Source organism: Halichoeres trimaculatus, unplaced genomic scaffold, assembly GCF_033239565.1.
Source record: "Halichoeres trimaculatus isolate MK-OKI-2021-1 unplaced genomic scaffold, fHalTri1.1 fHalTri1_scaffold_16, whole genome shotgun sequence".
Taxonomy (NCBI): domain Eukaryota; kingdom Metazoa; phylum Chordata; class Actinopteri; order Labriformes; family Labridae; genus Halichoeres; species Halichoeres trimaculatus.
The window spans coordinates 25,021,007-25,038,448 of NW_027437194.1; the positions used below are offsets into that span (position 1 = coordinate 25,021,007).

The 17,442-nt window shown below is 40.9% G+C and overlaps 2 protein-coding genes across 5 annotated transcripts in view; one reads left to right on the plus strand and one right to left on the minus strand.

The window, feature by feature from the left end:
- On the minus strand, positions 1–9,308 carry coq4 (coenzyme Q4 homolog (S. cerevisiae)). 2 transcript variants are annotated; one of them, XM_074689834.1, is made up of 7 exons: positions 9,212–9,307; positions 8,571–8,723; positions 5,010–5,106; positions 4,788–4,890; positions 4,546–4,675; positions 864–957; positions 1–431 (listed from the first exon to the last, which is right to left on the minus strand). In XM_074689834.1, the coding sequence occupies exons 1-7, from the start codon at positions 9,303–9,305 to the stop codon at positions 248–250; spliced, it is 855 nt and encodes a 284-aa protein (XP_074545935.1). In that variant the 5' UTR covers positions 9,306–9,307; the 3' UTR covers positions 1–247. The 2 variants fall into 2 exon arrangements, with proteins under 2 accessions (XP_074545935.1, XP_074545934.1); XM_074689833.1 differs by having other exon boundaries at positions 4–431; positions 8,571–8,726; positions 9,212–9,308.
- The window catches only part of traf2b (Tnf receptor-associated factor 2b), a 23,627-nt gene continuing 11,944 nt past the window's right edge, over positions 5,760–17,442 (plus strand). The window contains exons 1-3 of one of the 3 annotated variants that reach the window (XM_074689832.1): positions 5,760–5,780; positions 14,592–14,794; positions 17,242–17,320. In XM_074689832.1, the coding sequence (XP_074545933.1) occupies positions 14,619–14,794; positions 17,242–17,320 (255 nt within the window). In that variant the 5' untranslated portion in view covers positions 5,760–5,780; positions 14,592–14,618. Of the gene's footprint in view, positions 5,781–9,368; positions 9,508–9,529; positions 9,865–14,591; positions 14,795–17,241; positions 17,321–17,442 lie in introns of those variants that run through there. The other 2 variants (XM_074689830.1, XM_074689831.1) reach the window with 2 other exon arrangements.

Below are 17,442 nucleotides of genomic sequence, written 5' to 3' on the forward strand. Positions count from 1 at the left end.
TGTTTTTATTAAAAATTCATAAACCCTTTTTTTGTCTATAATGAAGAATAAATGATGGGGACTAATAAAACAGACCCGCTGTTAAAAACATCTCATACAGTTTATTTCAAATTCACTCAAACATGAATAGACACATTTGTGAAAAGGAACAAGTTAAGGTTTGACAACATCCTTCAGCAACCTTCTTTTTCTAAAATTTCACAAGTCAAGTGCCTGTCCTCAGTCTCTCAGTGCAGGGGTTGTCTTCTCAGGTGCTTCCTTTATTCGTAGCTCTTAGTGTGACAGGTGGAGGCTCTATGTTGAGCTCCTCTCGCAGGTCCTCCAGGCTCTGCTCCCATCGCCGCTCATAGAAGATGCTGAGGATGCAGCGGGACCGCCGGCCGTTCTGCAGGGCCCAGGGTCCCAGAGAGGTGAAGAGAGACTGTAAACGGCTGAGGGGAAGGTCATAAAAGAGAGTAACATAGTCAAGGGTTTTTTTTAAAACAGTGATGGAATGCGATTCTAGTAAATGTGTCACAACCCCCTGCCAGAAATGCAAGGCAGTTATCACATAGAACAAGGAAGGATGAATGATTAACTTATAAGGAAGCAAACTATGGGCCTTTGTTCACTGTAACAGACACAATGGTGACTGTTTCACAATGAGGCACAGCGCAGAGTGGATTTGAATATAAAACAGGACATAGATAACAGAATAGAGATGACTAATAAAGTCTGCAGTGGGCTGAAGGAATCATCTGCTAGGTTTGCAACAGAGAAACAAAACTCTGTGATTAAGACAATGTGTAAAAGTTTCTTTAGTTACTAAGACAAGAAATTTAATTCCAAACCAAAAACCTATTTACCAATCTTGGATTTTGTACCTTGCATTGAGCCGAAGTGGCCCCAACACAGCTCCAAGAGCACACATGGGGAGTCCAGTCTGAGCAGCCTCAAACCACTTCACTGCCACTTCACCTACAAACAGCACAGCAGGGAAAGCAAACAGCAAGAGACAAAAAACGGGGTTTTAAAATGTGGTAAAAGAGAAAAGCAAATGACTTCTCCAATGAAACTCTGCTACTAAGCAAAACTTTCCCTCTTCTTCCGCTGTCAGCAAAATTTAAGGAAATTCTCCACAAAAACAGAAATAAAAAATGTGAAACAAGACTGCTGGGATACCATAATGTGGGAAAAATCTGAGCTGACTAAGCATAAGGTTTTCTGTTCTCAGATTTACAGATAACGGTACAGCTAAAGGATTGAGAAACCATCTCAACTCTCTCTGTCATGGTCTGTTTTTTTTTATATAGAGTATAAATGAGCCAAACCAATGGAGAAAATTTAATACTTTTAATATCTTGAAAAATAACAAGTTACTTAAAAAACTGTACAGTGTGAGCTGATTTATTTTTTTTTTGACCAGGCTGTATTTTTTTTTTCTGCTGTGAAAATCAGCTTTTGAATGGGTGTGTCTGTGGTTTTTTTGTGTTTCTGCAGCCAGCCTCAAGTGGACACTTGATAATCTGTAGTTTTAAACACTTCTGCATAGACTGAACTTTTTAAAATCAGCAGTTTCTGCTTGGAATGAGTTCCATGTTGGAGGGATGGTCTGACAGATCTGACTTAATATTACTCTGCTCTCTCTTAGCTGTTTGACATTTATGTCATTTCTTCTCAGCTGAGCTCTACAAAAACATCTGAGTGTGAGACATCAGGGTTGAATTAATCCAGGTCTAAAACAGAGTCACTGATATCAAACTTCCCGTCGAACTGACTTTTCTGTCACATGTATTCTGTTTAAAGCATGTGATAGAGAAGTCAGTGAGTTTAGATAAAGACCTCAAAGTGTTAATTCATTGTCTCAACCAGCATCAGAAACTCTGGGGATTTACAGTATTAAAGAAGCAAGCAGTTTCAATCTCAGTGCACATTTTGGTTTGTTTCCTTATGAGAAGTTTAATTTTGTACTTTCTGAGAAGTTGTTCAATCTTAAGTAACAATATTTCAGTGTGTGCTGGTTTCATCACATACCGCTGATAAGAGCATTTCTAGAATATCTTAATTATGTCCAGTAAAGTTTCCAGCTGTTAGCCTCGTCTAGAAATAGTCACAGTAGTTGAAACATGACAGAATTTTTGTGAAAATGGTATCACAGCAGTCAGAAGCACACTGTTAAAAGTGTTTGTAACTGTGACGTCTTCTGTGTTTAAATCGAACAGTTGGTTTGATTTAGATAGCGATTACAAAGAAACATACAATGATTTTTCAATGCAAGAGGATTACAGGAAATCTAGTGAGTTTTATCAAAGCAGGGGGGTTGAAATCAAGCACAAACTAAACTGATGGGTTACAAAACTTAACGGATGGGTTACAAAAGCAGAAACACCAGACACCACAAACTCTGCTGATGTTTAGTGATTTCCACTCTAGAGCACATTTCTTGCTCAGCAGACACTGTTTGAGGGAAGATTTTTTTTTAATAAATAGATATTTTAATTTTTTTTTAAACTGACCAGTTTTACCCATATAAGGGAATGATGACTTTCCTAACAGATGGACACCGTGTAGCTGTCTGCAAAGAGGCTGAAGACCTGTCTCTGTACCTCATCCTCACTCAAACAAAGCTCAGTTCAATTCATCTATCTATTATGGGACCCACTTACAATGGGCGTCAAAACTCTGTATCTGGAACAAATGGGTGACATCACAAACACTACATCTGTGTATTATACAGGTTATGGTCTCTGGCACTCTATGGACCCAAAAAACGTGACAATTCAACTAAAGGCAAGAATTTGTTTCTATTACACGTTTAAATGAGCAAATGGAGCAGAATATATTAGAACTTCCTCCTGCATTACAGGTAAGGAAGAAATGGGAGAAAAAAAAAATTCAAAAAACCCCAAAGATTAACTTTATAGTGCATGTCATCCAGATACAAAACTGAAATCAAGATTTTTTTGGTTTATTTTGTGTAGGGATGGGCACCTTTCACGTTTGAAACAATATGGTACCAATGCCTGGTACCTGGGAAAAGGCATCAGGACTCAGGGGTACCAATTTTTGGTACTTTTGTGAGTGTTCATGTGGTAATACACTCACCGGCCACTTTATTAGGCACACCTGGCCAACTGCTTGTTAACTCAAATTTCTAATCAGCCAATCACATGTCAGCAACTCAATGCATTTAGGCATGTAGACATGGTCAAGAGGATCTGCTGCAGTTCAAACTGAGCATCAGAATGGGGAAGAAAGGTGGTTTAAGGGACTTTGAAAGTGGCATGGTTATTGGTCAGAGTATTTCAGAAACTGCTGATCTACTGGGATTTTCACAAACAACCATCTCTAGGGTTTACAGAGAATGGTCCCAAAAAGAGAAAATATCCAGTGAGCAGCAGTTCTGTGGGCCAACATGTCTTGCTGATGCCAGAGGTCAGAGGAGAATTGACAGACTGGTTGGAGCTGATAGAAAGGCAACAACAACTCAAACAACCACTGGTTACAACCGAGGTCTGCAGAAGAGCATCTCTGAACACACAACACGTCCAACCTTGAGGCAGATGGGCTACAGCAGCAGAAGACCACACTGGGTGACCCTCCTGTCAGCTAAGAACAGGAAACTGAGGCTACAATTCACACAGCAACACCAAAACTGGACAATAGAAGATTGGAAAAACGTTGCCTGGTCTGATGAGTCTGTATTTCTGCTGCACATTCAGATGGTAGGGTCAGAATTTGGCATCAACAACATGAAAGCATGGATCCATCCTGCCTTGTATCAACGGTTCAGGCTGCTGCTGCTGGTGGTGTAATGGTGTGGGGGATATTTTCTTGGCTCACTTTGGGCCCCTTAGTACCAACTGAGCATGGTTTAAAGTCCACAGCCTACCTGAGTATTGTTGCTGACCATGTCCATCCCTTTATGAGCACAGTGTACCCATCTTCTGATGGCTACTTCCAGCAGGATAACGCTCCATGTCATAAAGATGGAATCATCTCAGACTGGTTTCTTCAACATGACAATGAGTTCCCTGTACTCAAATGACCTCCACAGTCCCCAGATCTCAATCCGAGCACCTTTGGGATGTGGTGGAACGGGAGATTCTCATCATGGATGTTCAGCCGACAAATCTGCAGCAACTGTGTGATGCTATCATGTCAATATAGACCAAACTCTCTGAGAAATGTTTCCAGTACCTTGCTGAATCTATACCATGAAGGATTAAGGCAGTTCAGAAGGCAAAAGGGGTCCAACACGGTACTAGCAAGGTCTACCTCATAAAGTGGCCGGGGAGTGTACATATAATTTTGTTTTGTTCTAAAATTTCAAAGTTTTTAGTGAAACATATTTATTCTTCAATATATAAACTTGCAATACTGTGTTCATGTCCAGTATGGAAAATAACCAAACAGTCAGACGGTCTCTCTTGTGTACACAAAGTGAAAATGGGTTTGCCAAAAGGTCATTTGGCTGAAACCAGAACAGCCCACAGGACAGAAACAGATTTGAGGAAGCATCTCCTGAAATCTACTGATATCTAATCTAGGGTGATACTGACTCACCCAGCATGTTGGTCGGCATGCCAAGCAAGGTATGCAGCAGATCATGGACCTCTCTGTAACGCTGCATGACATACGCAAGCTCCTCGTCATCCACAAACTTGACCTCAGCCCTGGAGTCAGGGGTCACATGCTGACAGGTGGAGAAAGTGAAAACATAGGAAAGAATGAAAAAGAAACCAAGAGGAGAAGACTTCAAGAGCTTGTGTTTGTTGTTTATCCTCATGACATCAGTAGACACTCACGTTATCCTCCAGAAAACGGAGGTATTCTCTCCCAAAAGATCCATCCGGCAGGGAGGCCATCATGTTCAGATCCAGTGTAGACAGTCTGATCCGTGGTCTTTCCCTGCAATAAGCACGCAAAACAGCAATTAGACAAAATCCTGTTTCTGTACCCACAGACAAAACACTACTTTAAGGCTCTGAAAAATGACAACCTTTCTGAAGAGCTCAGACATGACTCACGTTAGGATGGTATAACCTTCAGGGTCATTTCTCATCCTGTCTCTGAGATTAATCAACGCCAGATATCCTGTGGTTTCCCCGAGTACTGCAACCATGTCTGGACAGAGGCACAAAGCATCAAACATCAACTTAAAGTGTCTCACAGTTACTACACTGATCATACAGAGGTACATCTAAAGTTTTTAGAGTATAATGGAAAGTTCATTTATTTCAGTCATTCAATTCAAAAAGCCTTACTTGTTCTGTATAGGTTTTGTTGAAGTATTTTAGCATGTATATCTTTGATTGTGGTAATTGTGGCTTATAGTTGATGAAAACAAATTCAGTCTCAAAATATTACATTGAACAAATAAAAAGGGATCTCAACAAATAACAAGTAAAAAAAAAATTTTGGCCTTGTAGCTCTGCTGTGGTGTTGAAGCTCAGGTTGCTTTGGTTCTGTGTTACTGGGTCATCTTTCCCTGTGATACCTCAGGTTCTCAGGATTCAGATCCAATTAATCAATCACAGTAACGTCAGGAGCCAAGTCCTGCTGGAAAACGAAATCAGCATCTCCATAAAGATTGTCAGCAGAAGGAAGAATGAAGCGCTCTAAAATATCCTGGTAAACGTCTGCTTTGACTCTGGATTTCAGAAAACACAGTGGATCAAGAGCAGCAGATGACATGACGCCCCAAACCATCACTGACTGTGGAAACTCTGGACTTCAAGCAGCTTGGATCCTGAGCCTCTCCTCTCTTCCTCCAGACTCTGGGTCCTTGATTCACAAAGGTAATGAAAAATGACTTTAATCTGAGAAGAGTCCAGTTTTTCTCCTCTTTAGCCCAGAGAAGAACTTGTGTGGTTTTTCTTGACAATCCTCCTGAGGTTATCCCTGACGCTTGTGCATCTTTTTCCACCTCAACCTTTCCCTTCCACTCCTCTTTCTGGTAATCTGTCTGGATCCAGCGCTCTGTGAGCAGCTTCTTTAGCAGTAACCTTTAGTATCTCACCCTCCTTGTGGAGGGGGGTCTGTGACTGTCTCCTGGACAACTGTCAGCCAGCAGTCCGAGTATGTCCTAGGAAGGGTAAAGGGATGTTTTCCCAAATTAACAGATAAAGATCAGTTTATTCATCACGTCTGTGGGCCTGAGTGAGCTTCTTGAAACAGCTGTTTGATGGCATTTTGTGGTTTTATAGGGAAAGTTTACACAGTCTGTCTGTACATCTCAAGCTTGCTTTGTTATAAAAGTATCAGCTGCTGTTTTTCAATTAGAGGTTTTAACAGGAAACCACAGAACATGCTGAAAACAACAAACTGGATTGACCAACAGAAAAAAAAGAAGTTTTGAGCCGATAATACGATGTCTGTACAGTAACTGTGTAAGTATGAAGGATCATGCACATTAGGAGATTAGTGGTACCACAGATTAAAAGTAGAAAACAGCTGCAGCACCTAAAATAAATTAGAAATGGCAGGTTTCAGTGATCTCTTTGTCCCTGAAACCTTCAGGGTTTTGTTCTTTTTCTCATTTCTATTTCTGCAGTATCACCTGTCCTCAGAGACTAAAAGCATGGGAACAACTCATTCTTCTTATGCGAAAGAGAAACTCAAGGTACCGTCCCCACAAGTATCACTTTACTGAGAATGTAAAACAAAATTAAAATCTTTTAACAGTAAGAGGCAGGTCTTGCCGGTCTCTGTTTTAACATTTGATCACTGAAAAGTTGATACAACAGCAGCTCTCTATTTGAATTTTGAGTCATAGATGTAGAAAGATTAGAAGTCACACAGCCACTTCTCACTGTCACTTACTCTACAAGCCACCTAATTAAATTAATCATCCAGGTCCAAAGAAAATAAGAGATTTCTGATGAGTTATTCTTCTAAGCACAATCTTGAGATAGAGCTCATCCAATAATTCAGATAGATAGATAACTTTATCGTCTCAATTGGGAAATTCGTTTTCACAGCCTGCCAAACAAGAAAGACTTATACAAGAAAAAAACAAACAAACACAGTTAAGGAAACAGAAACTAAATGTAAAGTAATGTGAAAACTATAGAAAACTATAGAAAACCATAGAGCACGCATTTTTCATTGCAACCCATTGGTCATTGGGTTGTCTTGTTCAGGATGGAGATGGCAGATGGTACAAAGCTCTTGTTAAAGCAAGCCCTTCTCCATTTCAGTGTTCTGTACCTGCGGCCAGAGGGCAGAAGTTGAAAGTGAATGTTAAGGGGGTGCTCTATGTCCACAGCTATTGTTCTACCGAGGCATGCTAATGCTCTTTTTCATTAAGTTCTGAGATGCTGGGTGTTGGGGTGTGAATTATTTTTGAAGCTATGTGTGTGATTTTATTGAGCTTACTATTGTTGGAGACAGACAGCATGTTATAAAAAGCAGGAGAACAGTACACCAGAATGGGCTGGATGATGCTCTTGTACATTAATAACAGAAAATGAGGGGCAACAGAGAGTGCACTGAGTGTGCGAATAGCATGTAGCCTCTCCTGTGAGCATTTATGGATGTCAGTGATGTGGTGGTCAAAGGATAAGTTATTGTCCAGGGTGAGTCTGAGATATTTGAATTTGCTGACCTGTTCTATTGTGTTACCATTGATGGTGATGGGATTGAGACTGGTGGTGGGTGTGTTGAAAACCAGTTCTTTTGTTTTTCCTACGTTGATGTTGAGGTAATTGTTTGTGCACCATTGCGTGAAATGCATAACTGTGTTATGATAGGCAGTGATCGAGTGGCTGTCATTGAGGAGGGCCAGGATTGCAGTGTCATCTGAATATTTGTAGTACGAGGTGATGGGTGAAGGACTGATGCAGTCATTTGAGTACAGTGTGAAGAGGAGGAGAGTACAGAGTACAGAGAGAAGAGGAGAATTTTATCACAAGAGCTTTTAAATTTTTTAGAGCTTCAAGAGTTTCTCCAACAAAATGAATCTGCTAATAAAATCCAAAGGCTTTGGGATTTTGTCCACAGCTGAAGATCATGTGAGGCCTATAATTTGTTGAAGCATTTATGATTGGATCAGAATGGCAGATCTCATAGTTTCTACAAGCCCCCAAAATATAAAGAGTCCTCTTCAAAAAAAACACACTTCATCTTAAGGGATTTTGTGTTTTAGTAAGTTTTGGGCTTTTTTGTGAGAGCTTGGATTATGAATACAGTAAGAAACTGGAAAGACGTGTAGCAAGGGGATTCTGTTTGGAATCTAGCCTGGCTGCCCCCTCAGTAGAGGTCCACTCTACTGTGTATGGAGTGTGCTGTTTAACCACAGAGCCAGATGGGGGCCCTGTTTCAAGGACTTTTGAAGTCTGGAACACCAGGGGACTTCTTGAGCACCACTGTCAGAAGATCTATCTCCATATTTATTTTCAATGTTCTGACTCAACTTTGGGGAACTTTTTTGTTTTTATGGCAGAGATAAAGGTGAAAATGTGGGTTAGTGACATGCGAGATGGGGGTTGACAAGCGTTGAAATAGATAACATTGTTCAAAAGAAGAATGGGGACAAAGGGAGATCCGGGAACCGTAACCTGAGCCCCGTGTTGATGCGTAGACCTCACCATGTCTGTACGGGTCCTGGAGCGCAGCTACCCCTGACCCCACGGCCAACAGGGCTTTCTGGATCGGGGACGTATGGATATGTCCAGGATACAGCCCATCATAGCTGCTGTCTGCTAACAGAGTCCCACTGTTGTGCAGCAGACGAGCACCCACTGCTGAGATAAAGACTCAGGTAAATGTTATGTTAGGTGACAGGTGAGCAAAGAAACATCATGTGCATATTGACGTAGATAGAAATGCTGAGATGTACTGAAACCGTGACGAGGAGTACAAATATGCGTCACGCGTAAAGGGAGAAAAATCACCTTTACTCAACGTGGATCCACGTTGATTAATCTTACGTGGCTGTTTCGAGGCTAATCACAATAAAGTGCACCGATTTTCCACCCAGTTTACCCATTTTTTACGTAAAGTATATATACGTAATTTTCTGCAGCTTGTCCCAAACACGAATATCAACTGATTCCCGACATGATTTCTTGTTACTGACAGCTCAAGCTAGTTATGTGGCATTCAGGTGGAGTCTTCAATGGCTATGTATGCTAAAACCTTAGCTCTTATCGACACCAAAGCGGAAACAGAGATCTAAAAATATCTCGTCCGTCATTTGCAAACGACGTGCTAATTTTTCGTGTCATACCTTTGGAGATCAAATTGAATTGTCGCTGATTGACCCTATGGAGAGATTGTGCAAGCCACATTGTATAGATGGTCACGTGAGTGCACATGCGCATAGTTTCCTATTCCGGGGCAGCCCTGACAGGGCGGAGTCCAGGAGTTAGCGGTCAGCGCCTATGGTCAGCGCTCGACGTGAAACTCCGGACTGCCCCGTTCATAAAAATAAGCGCGCTGCGAACAACGTAGTAAACAAGGTTGAACTGCCCTTCCCTGAAACGGACAAATTATTTTTATGCTTTACACTGCCAAGACTACAAGGTTTGTTAGTTAATGTGTTTAATATTTTCCTACGACACTATTTTAACAGTGAATACTCGTTTTGCTAGCAGTAGGTTTGTCGCACTTTGTCCAACTTAGCTTTTACCTTATACGAAAAGTTATGTTAGCTTACGCTTGAAAAAAATAACAGTAGTAAGTCAACCAAAATCCTGTCTGCATCAAAGTGTGATTTCACAGGCTCTCAACGAAGAGGAGGATGAAGTTACTGAAGTTCAGGAGGACTGCCTGTATATTCTCTTGAGGCGTGGGCGGTCACATGTAGGGGGAGTACCTGACGTAGAAATACTTACTTAGGTTTTTTTCCTGTTAGAGATAATCCAGTGCTTTTCAAGCTCGGTGAGTACATGTTCAAGTTTTGTTTGCACACTGTGTCTGTGAGAAGTTCAGAGTCTGGAAACAGCCTGCTTTAACAACCAGACGAGGAAAATGGCGAGCATGTAGGGAGAGAGGAAGTGTTAGTGACTTCAGATAGCTGCTGGTTGTACGAGCAAACCGGATGTTTCTGTCAATTTAAACTTATCATTTTGTTTTTTGTCTTTAAAGAGGTTTGAAGCTAATAGTCCAGTTGGCTCAAACAGTGTGTGACAGTCTTCAGAGCTCAGTTTTGTTTCTACTTAGTTAGGGGCTCATTACAAGTCATTGCTCTGTCTTTTTTTTTTTTTTTTTTTTTACATTTTTTTGAAGTGTATTATTTGCCAAAAGAGAATCAGCATTGTGTTTTCTTGAGGTTGCCTGGTTTAATAAGTGTATTTATAGCTGCATTTCTCTTAAGGTTTCCAATATACAAGCCAAACAAAAGTCTGGTGTCTGGGTTGTACTGTGCTCAATTGTTCTCTGTAACCCAGGGAACTTGTTGGGCTGGATATTTTATCTTTTATGATTCTGTGTGTGTGTGTGTGTGTGTGTGTGTGTGTGTGTGTGTGTGTGTGTGCTAATCTCACCAGTGGAGTAACTGCAATTACTAGGTTTGGTGTATGTCTCAGTTGTGATGAAATATCTGCCAGCCTCATTTCGTCAAAGTTTCTGAGAATTACTCGAGGAGATGTTGTGAAATGTTTAGGGCCTCTGGCTCTTACAAAGAAAGGAAACTCACACTCCCCTGCTTTGAACATTTGGACAGGGTTCAGTTGTTCAGGTAGGTAGATAGTACTTTGAGTGGCTAAAGATGACTGGAAATGAGTATGAGTAAAACTATGACTCATGATTTGTCAGAATAAATTCCTTTTGTGAACCCCAGAATTTGATGATTCACTTACCCCTCTGATGTGTGAAATTTGGACTTGATATATAAAATTGAAATGAAAAAGATCTCAAACTTTAAAACAGAAAAAGAGAAAACATATTTGTAAAAGGTAAGAGTTTCTGAAAATATCTTAAGTAACACTCAAATGATTAGTTTCATTATACTTATAGTTTAGTATTTTTTTGAGAATAACAGGACAAATTGTGAAAACATGGTGCCTGTAAGCAGGGCCGGGTCTACGCAGGGACAAGAGGGGGCCTGGCCCCCTCAAATAATTTTTGTGCCCCCTCAAACTAAATCCCCCAAAATATATTATATTTAATACATTTTTATTATCTCATGCCTCTCTCCTTCACTCCACTTCTTCATGCCTTAATGTCTTGCTTGCCCCGTCAAATATAAAATATATCAAGCTGTTTCTCGTGTCATGTTTCTCGCCTCCGCTCCATCTCCCCTTTTCGCTCTGCCCAGTGCATCCGCCTGCCACCGGCTCGCTGTGAGGGATAGCTGTCTGCTATCCCTCGGTAAAGGCAGTTGCCTAGAGCCTCATCTGCTGGAGGGGCGCTGCTAGCGGGGCACCAGCAGCAGTTGTTTGAATGCGAAGCAAAGGAGCTCGTTCATAATGTTTTGTGTAGTGACATACTTAATTGCTAATATGGGGCTGATCGTTATTTAAATAGGACTGGGGTATAGTTGGGACGTGATTAAGATTTCCCCAAAAAAGTGTCAAAAAAAAATGTTATGCGTTATTTAATTCTGAATGTTTATGGAACTTGCCTGTTTTTTTAAAACTGCAATGCAAACTTTTTTTTTTTAAAGAGATGTCAGTTATTTCCTACTTTTCACAAGTTGAAAACGAATAAAGTAAATAATATAGTACTAATAATATAGGGAATTATCAGAATTATCATCCATTTATCGTTATCGAGGTGTGGTGCTCAATATATCGTGATATTGATCTGAGGCCATATCGCCCAGCCCTAGTCTAACAACAATAACTACAATAAAACAAGTGCCAAGCATTTGAGACGACACTACTTTACAAGGCACTTGCTCAGTGTACCAGCATCCTAGTGAGTGAATTTGTCAGTTAGACATGGTAAAAAGTGCTGGAGCACAATGCCCCCTCATCATTTGTGGCTGCCCCCTCACACATGCCTGGCTAGACCCGGCCCTGCCTGTAAGAAGGTCGTTGTGTGAATGCAGTGCATTGATGGTCATATGTTCACTTGTGTTAATCAAAATCTCATGATAAACATCATGAAGGCTTCTCGTGGCATCATGTGGTTTTTATTGAGCGGGAAAATCTCCTGAAACTAGAGGGAGAGGCTTCTGTTTTCTTTCTTTTTGCCTACACACAACACAGGAAGTCTTGTAGTGTTAGTGCTGATGCCTCGCCGCAGTAAGGTTTCTGGTTCGATACCCCTGGCCAGTAGAGTGTCTTTCTGTGTGGAGTTTGGATGTTCTCTCTATGCAGGTGTGGGCTCTGTCCAGCTTCCTCCCACAGTCCAAAAACATGCTCATCAGGTGGATTGCTCACTCTCATGCTCCTAGGTGTGTGTGTGTAAGGATGGTTGTCTGTTTGTGCATGTTAGTCCTGTGAAAGTCTGGCACCTCATCACAGCAGGGATTAGCTCCAGCCCCCCAGTGGAAGGGAAAAGTGGTTTGAGATAATGAATGGATGGATGGGGCAGTTGTCTTGTGTGGTGGTTTTGATGGATGGTGAGGGCTTTCATGGAGGGGGGTTGGTCCAGGATGCTGTGGTTAACTGCTCTGGGGACTTGATGATTCATGTAGGCTACCAGAGGCAGTGGGTCATGTTTCTTCACTGAGCACTCATCCTTTCTTACAGCACATGTTCTTTGTGTTCAGCTCAGACACTGAAATCAAAATCAGGAGAACAATTAGATGTAATTCACCTTGTTTTATTTGTCTGAAAATCTAAAAGCCCTGTTAGGAGTTTAGAGCTGAAACGATTCCTCGAATGATTCGAGGTACTCGATTACAAAAATTACTCGAGAAATTTTCTCTGCCTCGAGGAATCGTTTAATTTTAAAAAAGATCAAAGAGTGGTATTTCAAATAGAGCTGAGGCCATATTAAGAGAGTTTTCAGACCCCTCATGCTACCTCTTATACAAAATAGCAACTAGCAACAAATCTAGCTTCTTTTCTGGAGTTTGGAGACTAATGGGTCGTTCTACGAAACGGGTGCCATTTGGGTCCGCAACATTTGATGAGATGTACAAGGCACAAAAAAAATGTGTCAAAGTGTGTTTACAAATTTTGGAGCTACCAAAGCAAGTGCTCTTATTGACATGATGTGTCAGAAAACTCTATTTCTTAAAGAGAAAAAATTTCATTTGATAAATAACTGCTCTTTAACGAAACAAAAATGTATTTTATCCGATTACTCGATTAATGGATGGGATTTCCAGCAGAATACTCGAATACTAAAATATTCCATAGCTGCAGCCCTAGAGGAGTTATCAGTCATCCTGCTCCTTACTGCTGTGGGTTGTGTTTTAATAGATAACACCTTTCAAACCTTGGCATTCCCTGCGGTTAGAGGTGTGAAGTTTTCTGCGATGGTTGTGGTAGCTTTCGTTTAAGGTGAAATAGACAGAATTTGCTCTCTAGTTAGATTTGAGGCAGTTTTGGCTGTGTTGTGATGATGGTATTGCATTAACAACAGGTAGGAGAGTCTTGCAGTTTTTCTTTAACGTTTAACTTTGTTAAAAGTTGACCTGATCACTGTGATCCAAAGTGCAAAAGATAACTGAGTGAGCCTTTGTATCGTTAAACTTGCTGTTGTGTTGTAGCTCCAGAGGTCAGAAGAATAATGTTTTATGCCCCTGTGCTTGCAACATCAGGTTTTATAATGAAGTTAAGAAGTGAGGTGGCTGCAATACAGTGATCCCATTTAAGCCACACACAAGTTTCAAAAACTGCATCATAACGTAACCAAACGAGACTCAAAGCCGCCATTAGTAGTTCTCCAGTCTTCCTCTAGATGGCACCAGGAAGAAGAAATTAAGACATAAAGAACATTCAAAGTTTTGGCACCACAGGTGTGGCACTTAGACAGATTTAGCAAATCTTTATCAAGATGTTTCTTTCAGGCCGTGGGTGGAACAAACTAAGGCTTTGTGTGATAGGTCAGCTACAGAGAGATAAGAAACATGGCGGGAAGTGGGCGAAGTCCTGCACCAAAACTCATTAAACCAGTCATGAGTAGAGGATTAAAAAAAGTAATCAGAGCTTTGTGTGAAATTTCCGTTGAAGTACTCCCTGATAAGCATCTGCTTTCATAAGCATCTCTGTGTGTGGTGTTGCGTTTCTGTTTAACTTATCAGTCCTGTTTTGTGGGTCTCTATCTAAACATGATCTCAGGCTTTGCACGGCTACACGGCTGTGTAGAGCGGGGTTTCTGCGCTGAGAGATTTGATGCTTCGTTTTTATTTGCATACATGTTTGAATGTGGACTCCACAGCTTTCCATATGTTGAAAATATACCCAAAGCTGTTAAGATGCAATTTGCATTTCCCTGTGACTGACAAATAGGCCAAAGAGTTTCACTTTGATGAACAAGGCTTATATTTTCACCTCACATGAAGTCACATGCTGGCTTGAGTATATGTTATGAAGCACTTTTTGTGCACAGCTATTGAATTTCCATGTGCTGACACCTGAGTTTGGTGTAAGTGCTGTGTCAGACACAGTTTAAAACACCTGACTGTAGCGCTTTAATGAAGAAGTGCTGTCTTGACTTTTCCCAGTGTTCTTCAGCTGCTAACAGCTGTTTGTCTTATTCCTTCGCAGGATCTTGAAGCAGATTGATGGAGAAAAATGGCTCGGATCTCGTTGACATGTACAAACTCTTTACCAGGGATCCCGCTCAGTGTGCTGTTAGTGCCCATGGAGAATAAGTACAAATGTCAGCAGTGTCTCCAGGTCCTGAGGAAGCCTGTTCAGGCTCAGTGTGGACACCGCTTCTGTGTGCACTGCTTCAAACAGCTCACCAGGTACACTAGGGGTCCTCAGACCACTTAAGAATGAGTGAATGCAAACCTGAAACCTTTGGCTCTCTTCTTCTCTCACTTTTTGCATACTCAACCTTACATGACTCAACTCTGACTCAGTGACTAACAAGGATGTTGCCCTGCTGACTCAATCAAAAGCTATCTAATCATGACTGTTTGTTCTTTGATAAAGTAATTTGACGTGTACTCTTATATTTACTTACTTAATTAGAGCTTTAATTTGTGTTTACACCTGTTTTCTTTTGTCCAAGTCAAACAGATGACTCATCTCTTAAGATGGGAGTGTCGAGTACATGTCAGCCTGTGGTTAAAATAGCAAGACTCAGGGTGAAATCATGAGTTTTTATTGGGTCCAGCTTGTTGTGAAAGCCTTTATTCATGAATTATTCAACTTGTTTTTCAATGAGCATTTTTTTTGACAACATGAGCCTTTTTAATCATTTTGAAGAGTATGAGGGTTTCACAGCTGAAATGAGAAAGCTACCATGTATTGGCTACCTCACTGTTCAGAAAGTGGCATAAATCTTCTTGTTGATTCAAGGAAAATAGGATTTCTAACTAGCTTGGATTTAATTTGACGTCAAACAAGCAGAGTTATTCTAAATCTTGCTCACATGGAGTTTGTTTTGCGTGGTTAGTCCAGGGGTGGGCAAACTTTTTGATTGGTGGGCCACGATGGGTTCTAACATTTGACAAAGGGGCAGGACCAGGAGCAGATGGATGGAGTGCTTTGGTAGTTATCAGGGTATCATCCGTTCATTCTATATCCGTTTTAGAATCCAAAATCGGAAAACAGATAACGATTTGTTATTTAATTTTTCGTTTTCAAGTCAAAAATCAGAAAACACGTAACGGTCTATTTTTTGCTGTTTTGATTTTGTTTTGAAATTAAAATTAGAATATGAGAGAATGGAATTATAATGGGATTTTCAATCCGTGTATGGTTCGTTCTTTCTTTATTCTGTTTCAAAACAAAATCTAAAAACAAAAAAACGGACTTGTTTTTTTGTTTTTCTCTTTTAAAACCAAAACGGAATTACGGAAAAACGGAAAAACATGGTTTTTCTGTCCTGGTTTTAAAAATGAAAAAACAAAAAATAATAAAAGATTGTGTCAAAATTGTTTGTGTGATATTTTGATATTAAATGTGAACTCTCTATTTAGAAAACATCAGAATTGCAGGGGAAATCAAACTTTAACAAGATTTATTCATTTAATGTTTTCAAGTTCGGCTGGCCGGACTAAAATGTTTAACGGGCCGCATGTGGCCCCCGGGCCGTAGTTTGCCCATGCCTGGGTTAGTCACTCTTTTTGCAGAATCGTGGTTACAAAGCTTTATGTTAACTGGGGTACTGGACAACATTTCATCTCTAATAGATGCTCAGAGGATGGGAAGGATTATCTTCAGGAAACAGATTTACAAATTGTAGTAACCGACTGTGGGGGATTAACGCTCCTAGAGGTTATCATCAGGTTGGGGATGCACCATGAAGTGGATGGCCTCCAGCATTCATAAATTCTTCAAGGAAACCTAATCAGGCACAAGTCTCTACATGCCTGTTTGTGCTTTTCAAACTAACTCAGGGGTGATAAGCTCTAGCCCAAACATGCCCTTCTTCTCCTGGCTCCACCTTTCCTGTCTTCTTTCCAACATCCTGCAGATTTGTTGTCTTTTTGTTGAGTTTTAGGGATTTGGGGGGGCGGTTATGGACCATGTGGTAGAGCAGGTTGGATCAGGCACTACATGGAGCTGGCATGTTCACAGGGTGGGTCTGTTTGAAGTATCAGTACTGAAAGGGTTGGATATAATGGATGTTGAGCGTTGGCACAAAGCGGCAGGCTCCATGGTGTCAGAGTTAATTGTTAACTTAACGAACAACATTGAAAGGAGGCGAGGAGGCGCCCCTGTCTTCAGCCTTTGGGGCTTTGGGACTATGAGAGTAGTCGACTGTTAAACTTCTAAACTGAGGCGTTGGTGGTTGGGCGTCTTTACACCACGTGTTTGGCTGAAATTCAAATGGTGAATTATCACCCTGCTTCTCATATGAGTCATAAATTATAACCTTGAAGGGGACTTTGTACGCCTTCAAAAACGTCCTTGACATGTAAGAATGTTACCACCAACTGCCTCACTCTTTCTCTTTCTCTATCACTCTTTCTCTTTCTCTATCACTCTTTGTCTTTCTCTATCACTCTTTCTCTTTCCCTCTCACACTTTTTGTTGTATTGTCAGGACGATCTTTGTCCTGAACCCTGCAGTGTGTTTTTCCCATGAATTGCAGCATGTGCGTGGCACTAAATGAATGCAGGCCTCTGATAATGACTGTAGTCTTCCTGTTTTCTGAATTTCGCAGCAGGAACTGGTGGCTGCTGGTTAACCCTTTATAATTCCCCTTCCTCTAACATTACAAACCTGTTTTGTTTGTCAGCTCTGGGCCAAAACCATGTGAGGCATGTCGCCAAGAGGAAATCTATGAGGAGCCCCAGTCCATTCTCAACAGCATTGAGGTCAGTTATGAAGTATGAAGCCAACAGTGTTGTGTTGTGAGACATTTCCTTGTGATCTGACTTCCCTCTGTCTAAAAGGAACAAGTCTGACTAAACAGAGACTGAAGTTCCCCTCTTTCCAG

Bases quoted from the DNA above. Each gene is read 5' to 3' on its own strand.
- coq4 (XM_074689833.1), bottom strand. From the start codon at position 9,305: ATGCGCATGTGCACTCACGTGACCATCTATACAATGTGGCTTGCACAA. The intron at 5,107-8,570 runs GTGAGGTCTACG...GCCTCTGTCCAG, and splicing joins CCAGGACCCGTACAGACATG to ACATGGTTGCAGTACTCGGG. The intron at 958-4,545 runs GTGAGTCAGTAT...TGCTGTTTGTAG, and splicing joins CATGCCGACCAACATGCTGG to GTGAAGTGGCAGTGAAGTGG.